Source organism: Dreissena polymorpha, chromosome 6 (genome assembly GCF_020536995.1).
Source record: "Dreissena polymorpha isolate Duluth1 chromosome 6, UMN_Dpol_1.0, whole genome shotgun sequence".
NCBI lineage: Eukaryota > Metazoa > Mollusca > Bivalvia > Myida > Dreissenidae > Dreissena > Dreissena polymorpha.
The window spans coordinates 44,796,831-44,813,225 of record NC_068360.1 but is presented as its reverse complement, the minus strand read 5'-3'; the positions used below and the strand labels follow the sequence as shown (position 1 = coordinate 44,813,225).

At 34.3% G+C, this 16,395-nt stretch overlaps 2 protein-coding genes and 1 long non-coding RNA gene across 6 annotated transcripts in view; 2 read left to right on the top strand and 1 right to left on the bottom strand.

Annotated features, from left to right (window-relative positions):
- The window catches only part of LOC127833470 (cysteine protease ATG4B-like), a 26,922-nt gene extending 19,050 nt beyond the window's left edge, over positions 1-7,872 (bottom strand). The window contains exon 1 of one of the 2 annotated variants that reach the window (XM_052358740.1): positions 7,758-7,872. In XM_052358740.1, coding sequence (XP_052214700.1) covers positions 7,758-7,788 — 31 coding nt within the window. In that variant the 5' untranslated portion in view covers positions 7,789-7,872. Of the gene's footprint in view, positions 1-7,745 lie in introns of both variants that reach the window. The other variant, XM_052358739.1, reaches the window with a different exon arrangement.
- LOC127833473 (uncharacterized) lies at positions 786-2,036 on the top strand. Its single transcript, XR_008027432.1, has 3 exons — positions 786-918; positions 1,301-1,491; positions 1,874-2,036. It is a non-coding gene; the product is annotated as an uncharacterized LOC127833473 (long non-coding RNA).
- On the top strand, positions 7,811-16,395 carry LOC127833471 (transmembrane protein 254-like). 3 transcript variants are annotated; one of them, XM_052358741.1, is made up of 4 exons: positions 7,811-7,961; positions 10,538-10,641; positions 10,972-11,031; positions 15,046-16,395. In XM_052358741.1, the coding sequence occupies exons 1-4, from the start codon at positions 7,872-7,874 to the stop codon at positions 15,164-15,166; spliced, it is 375 nt and encodes a 124-aa protein (XP_052214701.1). In that variant the 5' UTR covers positions 7,811-7,871; the 3' UTR covers positions 15,167-16,395. The 3 variants fall into 3 exon arrangements, 1 of the variants encoding a protein (XP_052214701.1); XR_008027430.1 differs by lacking the exon at positions 10,538-10,641 and having other exon boundaries at positions 7,826-7,961; XR_008027429.1 differs by lacking the exons at positions 7,811-7,961; positions 10,538-10,641 and adding an exon at positions 10,148-10,217.

Below are 16,395 nucleotides of genomic sequence, written 5' to 3'. Positions count from 1 at the left end.
GTCCGCTTAAAAAAAGCCCTGGGTTAGAGACCAACAAATCACGACGCGTGGACGCAGACGTATCAGTACGGCCAATTTTTTTCCGTAAATGCGTAAAAGGGATATTAAAGTCGTAATTGTACTTCCAGTTTATAAAAAATAAATGCGTAATTCTTCATGAAAAAGCCGTATTTACGGTTGTACGGCCCTTATCTGGAGCTCTGCATATATATATATCAAGCTGCTACCCACATCATTGCGTTTATGAGTAGACCATGTATCTACTATAACCTTACAAAATATAATCATGACAAGTATATCATTATTAAAAATGTATATTTACATTGCTAGAGAAAACAAAAATATAGCATGACATCATACAAATCATCCGAAATTATAACATCCGAAAGTTATTCAAATATTAATCATATGACTAATCTTAATGAAAATGTTTTGTTTAATTTGAAGTGTTTTATGTATATAAATATGTGTTTATAGTGGTTATTTTCTCTGAATTACTTAGGATAAAATGTTTTCCAAATAAATTGGCAATGAATAGAATTAAAAAACTTTTTGCGTGTCAGATTTAACGGCTGTCATTGGGTCCATACAATAACCGAAAAGCACCGAAAAGCACCGAAAAGCACCGAAAAGCACTCAATTTCTCTCTATATATATGCAATATATCGTTTTTAGTGTATGTTAACGAGTTTAATTAGTAATAAATGGTTATATGATTGTATGTTTATACTACAGTGTGCCCAAAATGGTAAATATCGGCAATTAACGACCGAAAAGCACTTCCTGTGGAAACCGAAAAGCACTCAATTTCTCGCTATATATATGAATATTTGCGTTTCTATTGTGTGTAAACGGATTAAATTAGTTATAAATGGTTATATTTCATGCATATTTATACTACCTTGGGTTTATTATGAGGTATTAAGCCCCAAAATTGGATAAATATCGGCAATATACCGACCGAAAAGCACTTCAAGTGAAGACCGAAAAGCACTCAATTTCTCGCTATATATATGAATATTTGCGTTTCTATTGTGTGTAAACGGTTAAAATTAGTTATAAATGGTTATATTTTATGCATATTTATACTACCTTGTGTTTATTATGAGGTATTAAGCCCAAAAATTGGATAAATATCGGCAATATACCGACCGAAAAGCACTTCAAGTGAAGACCGAAAAGCACTCAATTTCTCGCTATATATATGAATATTTGCGTTTCTATTGTGTGTAAACGGTTTAAATTAGTTATAAATGGTTATATTTCATGCATATTTATACTACCTTGTGTTTATTATGAGGTATTAAGCCCCAAAATTGGATAAATATCGGCAATATACCGACCGAAAAGCACTTCATGTGAAGACCGAAAAGCACTCAATTTCTCGCTATATATATGAATATTTGCGTTTCTATTGTGTGTAAACGGTTTAAATTAGTTATAAATGGTTATATTTCATGCATATTTATACTACCTTGTGTTTATTATGAGGTATTAAGCCACAAAATTGGATAAATATCGGCAATATACCGACCGAAAAGCACTTCATGTGAAGACCGAATAGCACTCAATTTCTCGCTATATATATGAATATTTGCGTTTCTATTGTGTGTACACGGTTTAAATTAGTTATAAATGGTTATATTTCATGCATATTTATAATACCTTGTGTTTATTATGAGGTATTAATGCCCGAAATTGGATAAATATCGGCAATATACCGACCGAAAAGCACTTCATGTGAAGACCGAAAAGCACTCAATTTCTCGCTATATATATGAATATTTGCGTTTCTATTGGGTGTAAACGGATTGAATTAGTTATAAATGGTTATATTTCATGCATATTTATACTACCTTGGGTTTATAACGAGGTATAAATGCCCGAAATTTTATAAATATCGGCAATATACCGACCGAAAAGCACTTCATGTGAAGACCGAAAAGCACTCAATTTCTCGCTATATATATATATAATATTTGCGTTCCTATTGTGTGTAAACGGTTTAAATTAGTTATAAATGGTTATATTGCATGCATATTTATACTACCTTGTGTTTATTATGAGGTATTAATGCCCAAAATTGGTTAAATATCGGCAATATACCGACCGAAAAGCACTCCCGCGACAGCAGAGAATCACCGAAAAGCACTCAAGTTCTCTATATACATGCAAGTTAACTATAAGGGCCGATTTTAATGGATTGAAAAGATGTACATATTTATTTAGTCAATAATGACTTCATTAAGTAAGAAGTTTAAATATAAAGCTCATTACTATTTTTGGTGGCCACCGAAAAGCACTCCCGCGACAGCACAGAATCACCGAAAAGCACTCAATTTCTCTATATATAAACGAAACTAAGCTATAAGTGCCGTTTATAATGGATTGAAAAGATGTACATATTTATTTAGTCAATAATGACTTCGTTAAATATTGATTTAAGTTTAAAGATAAAGCACAAGCACTCAATTTCTCTCTATATTTAATATAATCAATGATGACTTCGTTAAATATTGATTTAAGTTTGAAAATAAAGCACTATATATATATATGAGGCGCGTTCTGAGAAAAGTGGGCTTAATGCATGTGCTTAAAGTGTCGTCACTGATTAGCCTGTGCAGTCCGCACTGCTAATCAGGGACGACACTTTTCGCCCAAACGTGATTTTCGGTGAAGAGTGACTTCCTTGAAACTAAAAATACCATAAAAGCGGAAAGTGTCGTCCCTGATTAGCCTGTGCGGACTGCGTAGGCTAATCTGGGATGACATTTTACGAACATGCATTAAGCCCCTTTTTCTTCCCAGAACACGACTCATATATACATGAGGTAGTTTGCCAACATAATGAATATGTTGCCCAGCTCTTGCCACGTGGAGGCCACCTCTTGTAAGAGCCAAATTTTGAAAAAAAGGCCGAAATATTCCCGAAAATTTATGCAAGAAATAAAAAAAAAACGGAAATAGTCCCATTTGTATAAACAAGAAATTAAATATTTGCAGCTGTTTGTAATGAAATAAAACTGCACAGCTTAAGATAAGCTTGTCTGTCAATGATTATGTTACCCTCAAGTTCAAATCAGATTATGATTATAGAAAGTAATGATATGTAAGAAAAAATCCAGGACATACACCGGCATATGGGACGCAATGTGTATATAAATATATGGTACATACTAACTAATAAGTGGTACATAATATAAAAAACATAGAATAAAAATTGATAAACTATACATACAACTATGTTACATAAACATATGCAAAGAAGGTAGTAAAGTTAGAATAAAAGATAGATTAAACAAAATAAACAAAGATACAACTATGTTACATAGACATATGCAAAGAAGGTACAAAAGTTATAAAATTCAAGATCATGATTATAATAACAAATGTGAACAATGATAAAAAACCAGGTATGATTATCATTAAGATTTGTAAAGAAATCTATACGACGGGGCATTTAAATCGTGTTTCATTTATTTTCAGATATAAATATCAACGGAATGCACAGGTAAACTATCAGTGAGTTTTAATTACAACACAACTGATCGAAGGTGTTAATACTGTTATCTTATCAGCGGGGTGTTAATTAAATAGCATCCGATTGAAGGTGCGATAGTCTTAATACACGCAGCGCGCAATCTGATTACCCGCTGCGCACACGCGTCAATATGATAGAAATGGGGTACCGATAGAAATGCTTTTGCTTCATGTATCATACCTGGTTTTGTCAAGTGAATAAACATTCATAACATAAAGAATTACAACTATACATAACAAATAGTACATATATACAAGTATATGAATGCTTTATCAATGAATCAATGTAACACTTCTTATTTCTATGTACAACTGCTATTATTTAAAATGATATTTTTTATTGTTTTCTTTTTCTATTTTTTTTTTTGGAATTACGAGAATATAATATATTCAAATTGTATATATACAGATGTTGTTGATCAGTTCCTCGCCGATGTTTACATTTGACAATCACGACAGCTATAATAGCTAGCAATGCTTTGTATTTTATTTTCTATGTCAATTCTTTATTGTCAGTTGAATTTAGTTCAGCTAATATGTACATGTCTGGTTTCGATTTTGTGAGTATTAATGGCTTACTAACGCTCGATTGGTCATTGTCGGCTCGGGTACTACCTACATGTACCCGGTCGATATTAGACTGTACCCCAGTTGTATTTCCCGCCCAAAATCCGATGTCGTAAAACGCGCTTACGATTATCTTAAACAAACTTCTGTTAAGAAAAACTGCATCAACATGAGTATGAGTTACTTAAGAGTACCCGGGGTACATGTAAGTTTTACCCGAGCCGACAATGACCAATCGAGCGTTACTAACAGTAAAATACCCAACAGCGGTATAATGTTATAGCTTTATTTTTAAATTTTTTATTTTAAAATTTTATTATTAAAAGATGTAACATTAATTCAAGCACGTATACTTAACAAAAAAAAGATATTTCTTTATTTCCGTTATCAGTTTAAAAATGATGGTATTAAGGTGTTACTAAACAGTAAAATACCCAACAGCGATCGGGATTAATGCACTTGGCCGCTAGACGAAAAATTTTATACAACTATTCTGGGCAAATTTCACTTTCAATAAATACATCAGTTATTTTTATCAACCAAATTCCTGTTGTGTGCTACTGTTTCTTATCAGAATTTAACATTAATTCAAGCACGTATACTTAACAAAAAAAAGATATTTCTTTATTTCCGTTATCAGTTTAAAAATGATGGTATTAAGGTGTTACTAAACAGTAAAATACCCAACAGCGATCGGGATTAATGCACTTGGCCGCTAGACGAAAAATTTTATACAACTATTCTGGGCAAATTTCACTTTCAATAAATACATCAGTTATTTTTATCAACCAAATTCCTGTTGTGTGCTACTGTTTCTTATCAGAATTATATATATTACAATACACCATCAGACCCGAATGAATACACCATTTATCCCAAGCAGGTAAATAACAATTACTATAATAAAACAGTGGAAGTCTACACGGTGTATTAGCAACCTGCTGTGGTGATCTTATCAGTTCAATACACAGGAACATGGCTACTGTACTGGAATTGGATTTACAGCCAAAATAACTGTTTTCATTTCAGTCTACACTGTGTATTAGCAACCTGCTGTGGTGATCTTATCATCTCAATACACAGGAACATGGCTACTGTATTGGAAATATCGGATTTACAGCCAAAATAACTTTCATTTATTGCTGAAGTGGTGTGCACTAACAATTGATCCACCTCACCGCTGCACTTTTTTTTTAATACATTAATTAATTTACTGAGTCGGCGCTGCGCTAATAAAGTGTGATGGTGGAAATTAAGAAATAAGATATATTTTCGCATGAAAACTGAATACACATAATACATGGATAAAATATATATAAGACACATTTGAATCTTTCATTTCTCCAAAAATTAGCACGTAGTCACATATATATAAGATAGATTAAATACCATAAAACAACATGTGAATTTAAAGAAATACATTTATTACTGGCACTAGCTATTCTAAAAGTCGGCCGTCAACATAAGTTCAAAGAAGGAACCACAATTAAATACGATCCATTTTCGAATGATACTGATTGTATAGCAAGTAGTCATTGGGGGAGGATTGTCATACGAGAAGCATTGCTGACACGTTTTTTTGCAATATTAATTCAGGTAGGTAAGGGAGGGGAAATATACGTGACACGTTGACACGTTGTTTTTTCTGCACTCATTTGGGGAGCTATTGAATTTCAAGTGTACATGTTGATTTTTTTGTATCTTCAATAATCCATTGTAATTGATTTAACGCACACGCCCCTTTTTAAATTTGTGTTTGAGCTGTTAATTAATAGTCATAATAAAATGCGTGTTAAGTTACCAGCGTACACTAGATACTCGCGCAATGAATGGTTTTAATGGAACGATTAAAATCGCTATTATTAATACAAAGCACATTAACTAAAAGTCATGCTGCAATTTCTATTCAAGAGTTTCACGTCAATTAGAAATACTTAAAACATATACATCAATTTACGTATAAGATGATAAACACCATGAAATGCTTTTCGGTTGGTACATTGCCGATATATTTATAACTTGCTACCTGTTTTTTATAAAAAATATATATTATATTTGATTTTTAACATGAATGTCTCAGTCCTCTAAACCGAAAAGATCCGTAACATAAAATAGTGTCTTTGTGTCGTATGAACGAATCTGCACTAAAACTAAGATTAGATTCACATCGTACATCGAATAAATAATTGAGCACATGTAAATCAACAAAACTGTACATTAATTCACACGAGCCGCACTGTTCGGACATGAATGAAAGGCGCCGATCATAACACAACTTCTCATCATTATCTGGAATATAATTAATTGAAGGTGCGAAAATCTATTTCCAAACTGCTTTGTGCTGATTAAAGAAGCGTACCGGCCGTTCGTTCACAAGTTGTTAATGATGCCTTCAGACATTAAAATTAAGTTTCAATATAAACAGACTTTGACTAAATAAATATGTACATCTTTTCAATCCATTAAAATCGGCCCTTATAGTTAACTTGCATGTATATATAGAGAACTTGAGTGCTTTTCGGTGATTTTCTGCTGTCGCGGGAGTGCTTTTCGGTCGGTATATTGCCGATATTTAACCAATTTTGGGCATTAATACCTCATAATAAACACAAGGTAGTATAAATATGCATACATTATACCATTTATAACTAATTTAAACCGTTTACACATAATAGGAACGCAAATATTATATATATATAGCGAGAAATTGAGTGCTTTTCGGTCTTCACATGAAGTGGTTTTCGGTCGGTATATTGCCGATATTTATCCAATTTCGGGCATTAATACCTCGTTATAAACACAAGGTAGTATAAATATGCATGAAATATAACCATTTATAACTAATTCAATCCGTTTACACCCAATAGAAACGCAAATATTCACATATATAGCGAGAAATTGAGTGCTTTTCGGTCTTCACATGAAGTGCTTTTCGGTCGGTATATTGCCGATATTTATCCAATTTCGGGCATTAATACCTCGTTATAAACACAATGTAGTATAAATATGCATGCAATATACCATTTATAACTAATTTAAACCGTTTACACATAATAGGAACGCAAATATTATATATATATAGCGAGAAATTGAGTGCTTTTCGGTCTTCACTTGAAGTGCTTTTCGGTCGGTATATTGCCGATATTTATCCAATTTTGGGGCTTAATACCTCATAATAAACCCAAGGTAGTATAAATATGCATGAAATATAACCATTTATAACTAATTTAATCCGTTTACACACAATAGAAACGCAAATATTCATATATAGCGAGAAATTGAGTGCTTTTCGGTTTCCACATGAAGTGCTTTTCGGTCGGTAATTGCCGATATTTACCATTTTGGGCACAATGTAGTATAAACATACAATCATATAACCATTTATTACTAATTAAACTCGTTAACATACACTAAAAACGATATATTGCATATATATATAGAGAAATTGAGTGCTTTTCGGTGCTTTTCGGTGCTTTTCGGTTATTGTATGGACCGGCTGTCATTTATCACATTTTTTGTTTACACACTGTTCAACACTGTGAATTTATAACGAATCAAAACTCTTTTTTATTATTTAATAAACACTTTAATGAGCTTTCTTTGATTATATTGTTTTATAAACAGTTCTTGATTCAAACCAGCAAAAATACCATCCGAAATCGGGTCTTCGAAGTAAGCCATTCTCTGAATCAAAACATTGCAGTACGCATGAGCAAACGGATGCAGATTTTGGAGATCCTCACAGGTTATCCTATTTTGTAAACATGAAGGGTGCAAAGTTTGATCCCAATTATTACCGATTGCCAAGAAATCCAGAATGGACATTCGTCATAATTCTAATGTTTGTGTTCTATGTAAGTAAATTCCAATAAAGTCGGACATGACAATCCATATTGACATTTTTAGAGTCTACTTACATTACCATGACTGTCTATGAGTATGAATGTGGGTGTGTTCATAATAACTTCATTTGCTAAGAATATGATTGTATGAAGGTTGTGCGTTATCATGCCCCCTCGAAGTAGACAGGGTAAATTGTTTTGCTGGATGTCGGTTAGTCTGTCTGTCGGTTGGTCTGTCTGTCGGTAGACTAGTCCATACGTACTCTCAGAGCCTTTGATAATTTTTGCTGTGGCGGCTCTCCGCAACCCTTTGGGTTATAAAACTGAGAGTTTAATAATTGCAACTAGTCGGTAGACCAGTTCGTTTCAGTTCAATAAATTGTTAACGAATCGACCGATTGGCTTGATAGTTCACATGTGCCTTGGACAGTAGATGACCCCTATTGAAATTGGGGTCACATGGCCAAATGTCAAGGTCACTGTCACAATAAGTGTGAAATCGTTTCTGATCAATAATAGGTCCGCTCCGATCGCCGGATCCTCAACTTTTTATTGGGGTCGCCAAAAAAATAAATAAAAAATTTGTGTTCATTTTTATTTCATTTCGTTCATTTCACATAACTTTCTGCTCCCATTTTGTATTTTATGCTTTCAGGCCATTTCATTGGCTAATACAGTTATTATTTCAAAAAATGACTGAATAGTTTTTAATATAAAAGTATGAAATTTTATTAATACATTCGGCAATAAATATTGAAAAAAGCAAACAAAGCAAATATTATAGATATATTTCTCAATATAAGATGTAATACATGTATCAAAAAAATCCCTACCTACAGACCCAAATTTTTTCCCAAGGAGACCAGAATGACCATTTGGTTTGATACTTGAAATGTGCATTGGTCTTGGACAGTAGATGACCACTATTGAAATTAGGGTCACTTGGTCAAAAGTCAAGGTCACTGACACAATAAGTGTGAAAATCATTTCCGATCAATAACTCATCAAGGCATGGACCAATTGGCTTGATGCTTCACATGTGCATTGGCCATGGACAGTAAATGACGCCGAATGAAATTGTGATCACAAGGTCAAAGGTCATGGTCACTGTCACAATAAGTGTTACAATTGTTTCCGATCAATAACTCTTCAACAAATTGACCTATTGGCTTGATACTTCCCATGTGCATTGGACATGGACAGTAGATGACCCCTATCAAAATTAGGATCACAAGGTTAAAAGTCATGGTCACTGTCACAATAAGTGGGAAAATCGTTTCTAATTAATAACTCGTAAACGAATCGACTGATTGGCTTGATACTTCCCTAGTGCATTGGCCTTGGACAGAAGATGACCCTTTTGAAATTGGGGTGACTTGGTCAAAGGTCAAGGTCACAATAAGTGTGAAAATTGTTTCCGATCAATAACTCGTCAACGAATTACCGATTGGCTTGATACTTCACATGTGCCTTGGCCATGGACAGTAGATGACCACTATTGAAATTTGAATAGGCTCACTAGTACAAAGCCCTGTTTTGGGGGCATATTTCTCTGACCGCAGAACTCTTGTTATATTTAACTTACTCATTGAGCATAATATGTGGTCACCCTTTTTAGAGCTGGACTATGTCATATTAAAATCGACTTCTTCAAATTACTTACTGTTTTATACACACCCCTGGATATTGATGTTCCAGCCATGTTGAAGTAGAAATTTCAAAGTAACTCTTGTCCTCACTTTCTTAGTTCTTATAATTTGAATACTTATATCTCAGTGTTCTGGCTTTATCATTTATTTAAAATGATGTTTTGCATGTTTCTGAATTTGCACAACATTAAAATGAATAGTCAGTACTTTAAAACCTAAGTGCTGAAGTTTCTTTAGCTAGAATTTACAGTTGTAGGGCTTTTTGTTGCTTAACATATTGTCACACTTACTTATATAGGCTGCTGTTGTGTTTCAATTAGCCCTAGGCTTTCACTGCAATTGAGCTAAAATAAATAGGTAAAAAAATCTATAACATATAAGTTAAGTTTATCTGGAATTGTTTACACCTGTTAGGCTATACAAGGACCTCAAGCAAGTTTTTTATACAAAAATCATATACAATGCATCATCTAAAATATAATTTATTGTCATGTGTTTATTTTATTATCCTTGTTGAAATATCAGCTGGCATTGCGTCACCCAGAGAGCGTTGTCCTTGCCCTGTTGGAACGTTTGCTAGATACATGCACAATAACAGACTGGGCCAGCTGTACAACATGTAAGCCAAGAGAATATTTCTCTAGCTTTGATTGTGCTTTTTTCCTTCAATATTAGGGGTTGTTATCAGGTGTCATTTCCTTAGGAAAATTCCTTCAAATGATTCCCTTTCGCCCTTTAACTTATCTTAAACCATGAGATTTCAATTCCCCTTCATACCCCTAAGTAATAACTTTTCGGCCAAAATGCATTGGCATGTAATCCCTTCAGAGGTGAAAAACATCTCTGTGAGATCCCATATATGTCCATGCACTCTAAAAAATAATATAAAACAATATGTAACCCTGCACTTACCCAAGAATGCTCATTCTACTCTTGCAGTTGACCCTCTACCACCCTGGAAGTATTATCCTTGATTACCTCGGTCCTATAGGCACCCTGGCTAGATACATGCACACGCAGCAACTTCAGCTTTGCTATTTAATGTTTGTATTGTTTTGTTATTGTATCTTACTAATATTAATTTATATATGCATTTTTGTTGGGATAAATATTTCTTTCATTAATATGTAACATTACTTTATTTACAAATGTAAAAAAGCTATCATTTGTTAACTTTGTACATGAATGCCTCCAAAAATTTATTTAATCTTTTGATTTAATTTCTCGAAAGCCATTAAGTTTGTATTTACAAGAGAGATAAACTGTCTGAAGAAGTATTGAAGATTACCAGTAAGGCACTTTTGCACTAATTTTTACAGTAATTGGGCCTTGATTTTGCATAAACAATTCCCGACTATCTATTTCTATTTCAGATTGTATGCTGCCATCGCAGCACATGCTGCTGAAGCCATTTATACCTTTTATGTCTGCAGGTAACTAAACAAACTGTGTTTAATCAGGCCTTTTCATGGCGTACCTATGGGTCTGTTTAACGGACAACAACAAAATCAAATTAGTGTCTTATGATTATTATATCTAAATTGTATTTCAATTAAATCTAACGTAAATAACTATAATTTATACGTTTTTTTTCTTACAGTTTGAATTATCATAATAAGTTATATTAAATGAGTTTATCCCTTATTAGTTGACTTTTCACACACAAAAATTCGCAATGTCGAAATTGAGTTTTTCCCAAATGGCCTGTAAAAAGCCTGTAACATGATTTTTTCTTGAATTCATACAAGCAGCAAACTCTTGGTCAAAATTGAAGTGATTTTTTGTCCCCTACCGGTTTCACCGGAGGGAACTTATGGTTTGCGCTCTGTGTGTCCGTGAGTCCCTCAGTCTGTCACACTTTTCTGGATCCTGCGATAACTTTAAAAGTTCTTCATATTTTTTCATGAAACTTGAAACATAGACAGATGGCAATATGGACATTATGCACGTCGTTTCATTTTCTTCCTACGTCAAACATTCTGGTTGCTATGGCAACAAATATTACAAAAATAATAAAAAATTGTGACAATGGTGGCGCCGGTAGGGGACATATTTACATTGCTTGTTTAAAATTCCTTTGTGTTAAAAAAGGACTCATGTATTCTCATAATTAAAAAAATTTGGACAAGAATTGGTCCGTCGTTTGTTGTCCGCCATCAGCATTTACCTTGTGAACACTTAAGAGGCCACCTTTAGTGTAGAATCTTCATGATATTTGGTCAGAGCATTTGTCCCTGAGATCTCATCCGAGTTCAAAAGCGGGCACCTTGGTCAAATTTTAGTAAAAGCTTGCGAACGCTCTAGAATTAAAAAAAATTACCCAATAATCATGAAACTTAATGCTCAGAACATTTGCTTTAATGATAACTCAGTTTAGTTAAACAAGAGGGCCAAGATGGCCCTAGTTCGCTCACCTGAGAGAAGTCGGTTCATTCAATCTTTACCAAATGTTAAACTTGACCTAGATATTGTCCAGACAAACATCCTAGTCAAGTTTCATCATTATTTCATCTGCGAGTCATGATCAATGTACCTATGAAGTTACATGATCCTAGGCGTAAGCATTCTTGAGTTATCATCCGGAAACCATTTTTCTAAGTTGAGTCACCGTGACCTTGACAGCCAATGTGTGAATACGTTTTTGGCACTGTGACCTTGACCTTTGACTTAGTGACCTGATAATCAATAGGGGTCATCTGCGAGTCATGATCAATATACCTATGAAGTTTCATGAACCTAGGCATAAGCGCTCTTGAGTTATCATCCAGAAACCATTTTACTATTTCAGGTCACCGTGATCTTAACCTTTGACCTAGTGACCTGAAAATCAATAGGGGTCATCTGCGAGTCATGATCATTGTACCTATGAAGTAACATGATCCTAGGCATAAGCGTTCTTGAGTTATCATCCAGAAACCATTTTACTATTTCAGGTCACCGTGACCTTGACCTTTGATCAGTGACCTGAAAATCAATAGGGGTCATCTACGATTCATGATCAATGTACCTATGAAGTTTCATGATCCTAGGCCTAAGCGTTCTTGAGTTATCATCCGGAAACCATTTTACTATTTTGGGTCATTGTGACCTTGACCTTTAAACTTGTGACCTGAAAATCAATAGGGGTCATCTACGAGTTATGATCAATGTACCTATGAAGTTTCATGATCCTAGGCCTAAGCGTTCTTGAGTTATCATCCGGAAACTATTTTACTATTTCGGGTCATCGTGACCTTAACCTTTGACCTAGTGACCTGAAAATCAATAGGGGTTATTTGCGAGTCATGATCAATGTATCTATGAAGTTTCATGATCCTAGGCATAAGCGTTCTTGAGTTATCATCCTGAAACCATTTTACTGCTTTGGGTCACCGTGACCTTGACCTTAGACCTAGTGACCTGAAAATCAATAGGGGTCATCTGCCAGTCCTGATCAATGTATCTATGAAGTTTCATGATCCTAGGCATAAGTGTTCTTGAGTTATCATCCGGAAACCATTTCACTATTTCAGGTCATCGTGACCTTGATCTTTGACCTAGTGACCTGAAAATCAATAGGGGTCATCTGCGAGTCATGATCAATATACCTATGAAGTTTCATGATCCTTGGCATAAGCGCTCTTGAGTTATTATCCGGAAACCATCTGGTGGACGGACGGACCGACATGAGTAAAACATCTTTGAAAGGGGGGGGGGGGGGCGGCATAATGAAAAAACTGCCCCCCTCCCAGCGGCCATCTTATTCAACTGACTGGAACCATTTTTTAACTCGACTCTCGTATGAAGAAAACAAATGTTCTGAGCAAATTTCATGAAAATTGGGCCAAAAATGTGACTTCTACTGTGTTCACATGTTTTCACTATATACATATAGAGAAAAATGCCCTGCCCACTGGCGGCCATGTTTTTTCACTGATCCCGACCATTTTCGAACTCGTCCGAGATATCAATACAACCAATGTTTTGACCAACTTTCATGATGATTGGGCAAAAATTGTGACTTCTAGAGTGTTTACAAGGTTTCTCTATAGCCAGATAGGGAAAACTGCCACTATATACATATAGAGAAAAATGCCCCACCCACTGGCGGCCATGTTTTTTCACCGATCTCGACCATTTTCGAACTCGTCAGAGACATCAATTGAACCAATGTTTTGACCAACTTTCATGATGATTGGGCAAAAATTGTGACTTGTAGAGTGTTTTCAAGGTTTCTCTAAAGCCAAATAAGGAAAACTGCCCCGCCCCGCCCAAACTGGTGGCCATGTTTTTCAACAGATCGGAACCACTTTTGAACTCAACAAAGATATCATTAAGACAAACATTTTGACAAAGTTACATGAATATTGGGCATGAAATGTGAATTCTACAGTGTTTACAAGGTTTTTTTGTTGTTTTTTTACCTAGTGACCTAGTTTTTGACCCGGCACAACCGGCTCTGGTCCAGTGAAATACATTGCTGCTAGAGGGAGGGGCAGTTTTCCTCGTATGGCTATAGTCAACAACAAACTGTAAAATAATTCATATTTGCCAGCAGGAAATTTTCATGTTTGGTTTTTTAATTTGACATTATCAAAGACATGTAAATTTGTTGATTTCTGATTCTGGCAAGAAAACATAAGAAATTTGCGTAGATAATTATATGATGTGATTTGATATGTGAGGAGAGGCAGTCTATTTCCAGAGGTGGGCCCTGTTTACTACATGCCAATTAAGTAGTCAATTGTGATAAGATGATAGCAAGTAGCCCTGTTAATTGCATGCAATTAAGTAGGACCATGTCATGGCCTTGTTTATAACATTAATTGTCTTCGATCTGCTGGTTGTTTGCTGTTTAAAATACAACATTTCTGAAAAACATGATACACACACTGGAAATGAAGGTTCTGAACATTAAGCCTTGTTTATAACATTAATTGTCTTCGATCTGCTGGTTGTTTGCTGTTTAAAATACAACATTTCTGAAAAACATGATACACACACTGGAAATGAAGGTTCTGAACATTAAGCACTAATTCTTACTATTTTGATAAAGTTAATAGTATCGATACAGCTTTACTGCTTTAGTGTTTTTCCGGTGGCAGCTGCAAATGGTCTTCATTTGTGTTGCTGATTGGATATATTAACCCTTGCCCACTCAGAAGCAAAGTGAAAATGGCTATGTGCAAACAGCAATTAACTAGAACAGCCTGCAAGTAACTCGCAGTCTGTTCAGATTTTATACTGTTCGCTGCTCACCAGTATCTAAGCGTTATTAATGATGCCTTTAAAACTTGAATTTGGTAAGAAAGGTTTTTAATCAAATTTAACTTTCTAACGGACTACAAATACATAAAAATACGTATTTAAGGGGTAAAGTGTTAAATACAATTTTCTTTCATCTGTAGCAAAATCAATGATTTCAATGTGCAATTAGTAGATGAACTATCTGCTTAAATTTCTTTCAGGAAGAAGGGCTTTGCCATGTTTAGCACATTCCTGTGGACAACACAGACCTTCGTTTTTGGTTTTCCATCGCTTTTAGCTCTTAAGGCATACAAAGGCTCAATTATCTTAAAGACACAGTAATGTGTCAAAGTCATGTGAGACTGACTTTGGGCTTAATATATATGGGCAGTGTCATCCCAGATTAGCTGGGCTTAATGTACATGTATATGGGCAGTGTCATCCCAGATTAGCCTATGCAGTCCACACAGGATAATCTGGGACAACACTTGTATTGCTAAAACTGGATTTTGGTTAAGAGACTTAATTCCAACAAAAATTTCATAAAAGTCATCCATGATAAGCCTGTGTAGACTGCACAGGCTGATTGTCATGTGTGGACTGCACAGGCTAATATTGGATTTTTTTATGCACATGTCTTAAGCCCCATTTTCACAAGGCAAGGCTGGTCATGTTGAATCAAGACATATTTAGGATGAATTGTTTTTAATATTGCAGACGGTATGGCCTAAACTGGTTTCCAACGGTTTTGTGGCTTACCCAGAACATGATTTTCGGATTTCCATCGTCAACTCGACTATTGAACAACCGCATAACTGTGATATTTTTTATTTCGTTAGACTTTTTCATCAATTTGTTTATAATTAACATTTTTGTGTGAAATTGTATGTTTTGTGTAAGTTGTATTATTTTGTATGACTGCAATTACTTTGTATGACTGCAATTACTAACATTTTGCAATTAGCATTTTGATTTAAGGTAATAAAGCTTTAATCATTATCTTAATTTTTTCCTTCTGTACTGAAAGAAATTCATTGGAAAAAATATACCTTTATGCTCACAACATTTGTTTGACTTTTTGACAGTATTCATAGTAACTGTGAATTATCTGATAATGAAGAACAAAAAAGTAAATATTTACTAGTTTCAAGTACTGACTAATAAATCATTTATACATGGTATACTATGTAGTAAGCTCACTGCATGCCATATTCTGGTTTCACTGTTATGTTTTATGATTTTTGTAGTTCCAAAATTGTGAATTAAAAAAATATAAAGCAGAACACAAAGTTGTACTGTTTGATATACAAGTTATAAAAGTTGTACTGTTTTATATACAAGTTATAAAAGTGCAATTGTAAACACAAGTTTCAAGTCCCAGTCTTTAGAATCCATATAATGTGACTTTTGTCGGCAAATGCACCCGAGTACCCACTGATATATTGATTCACAATATCTGATTATCAAAAATATCTGATTTTTTAGCATCTTCTAAATACTGTTGAATGATAATATAATATATTTGTAGGATTTTTTGTTTCATTGCAAGATTAAATGTGAACAACTTACAA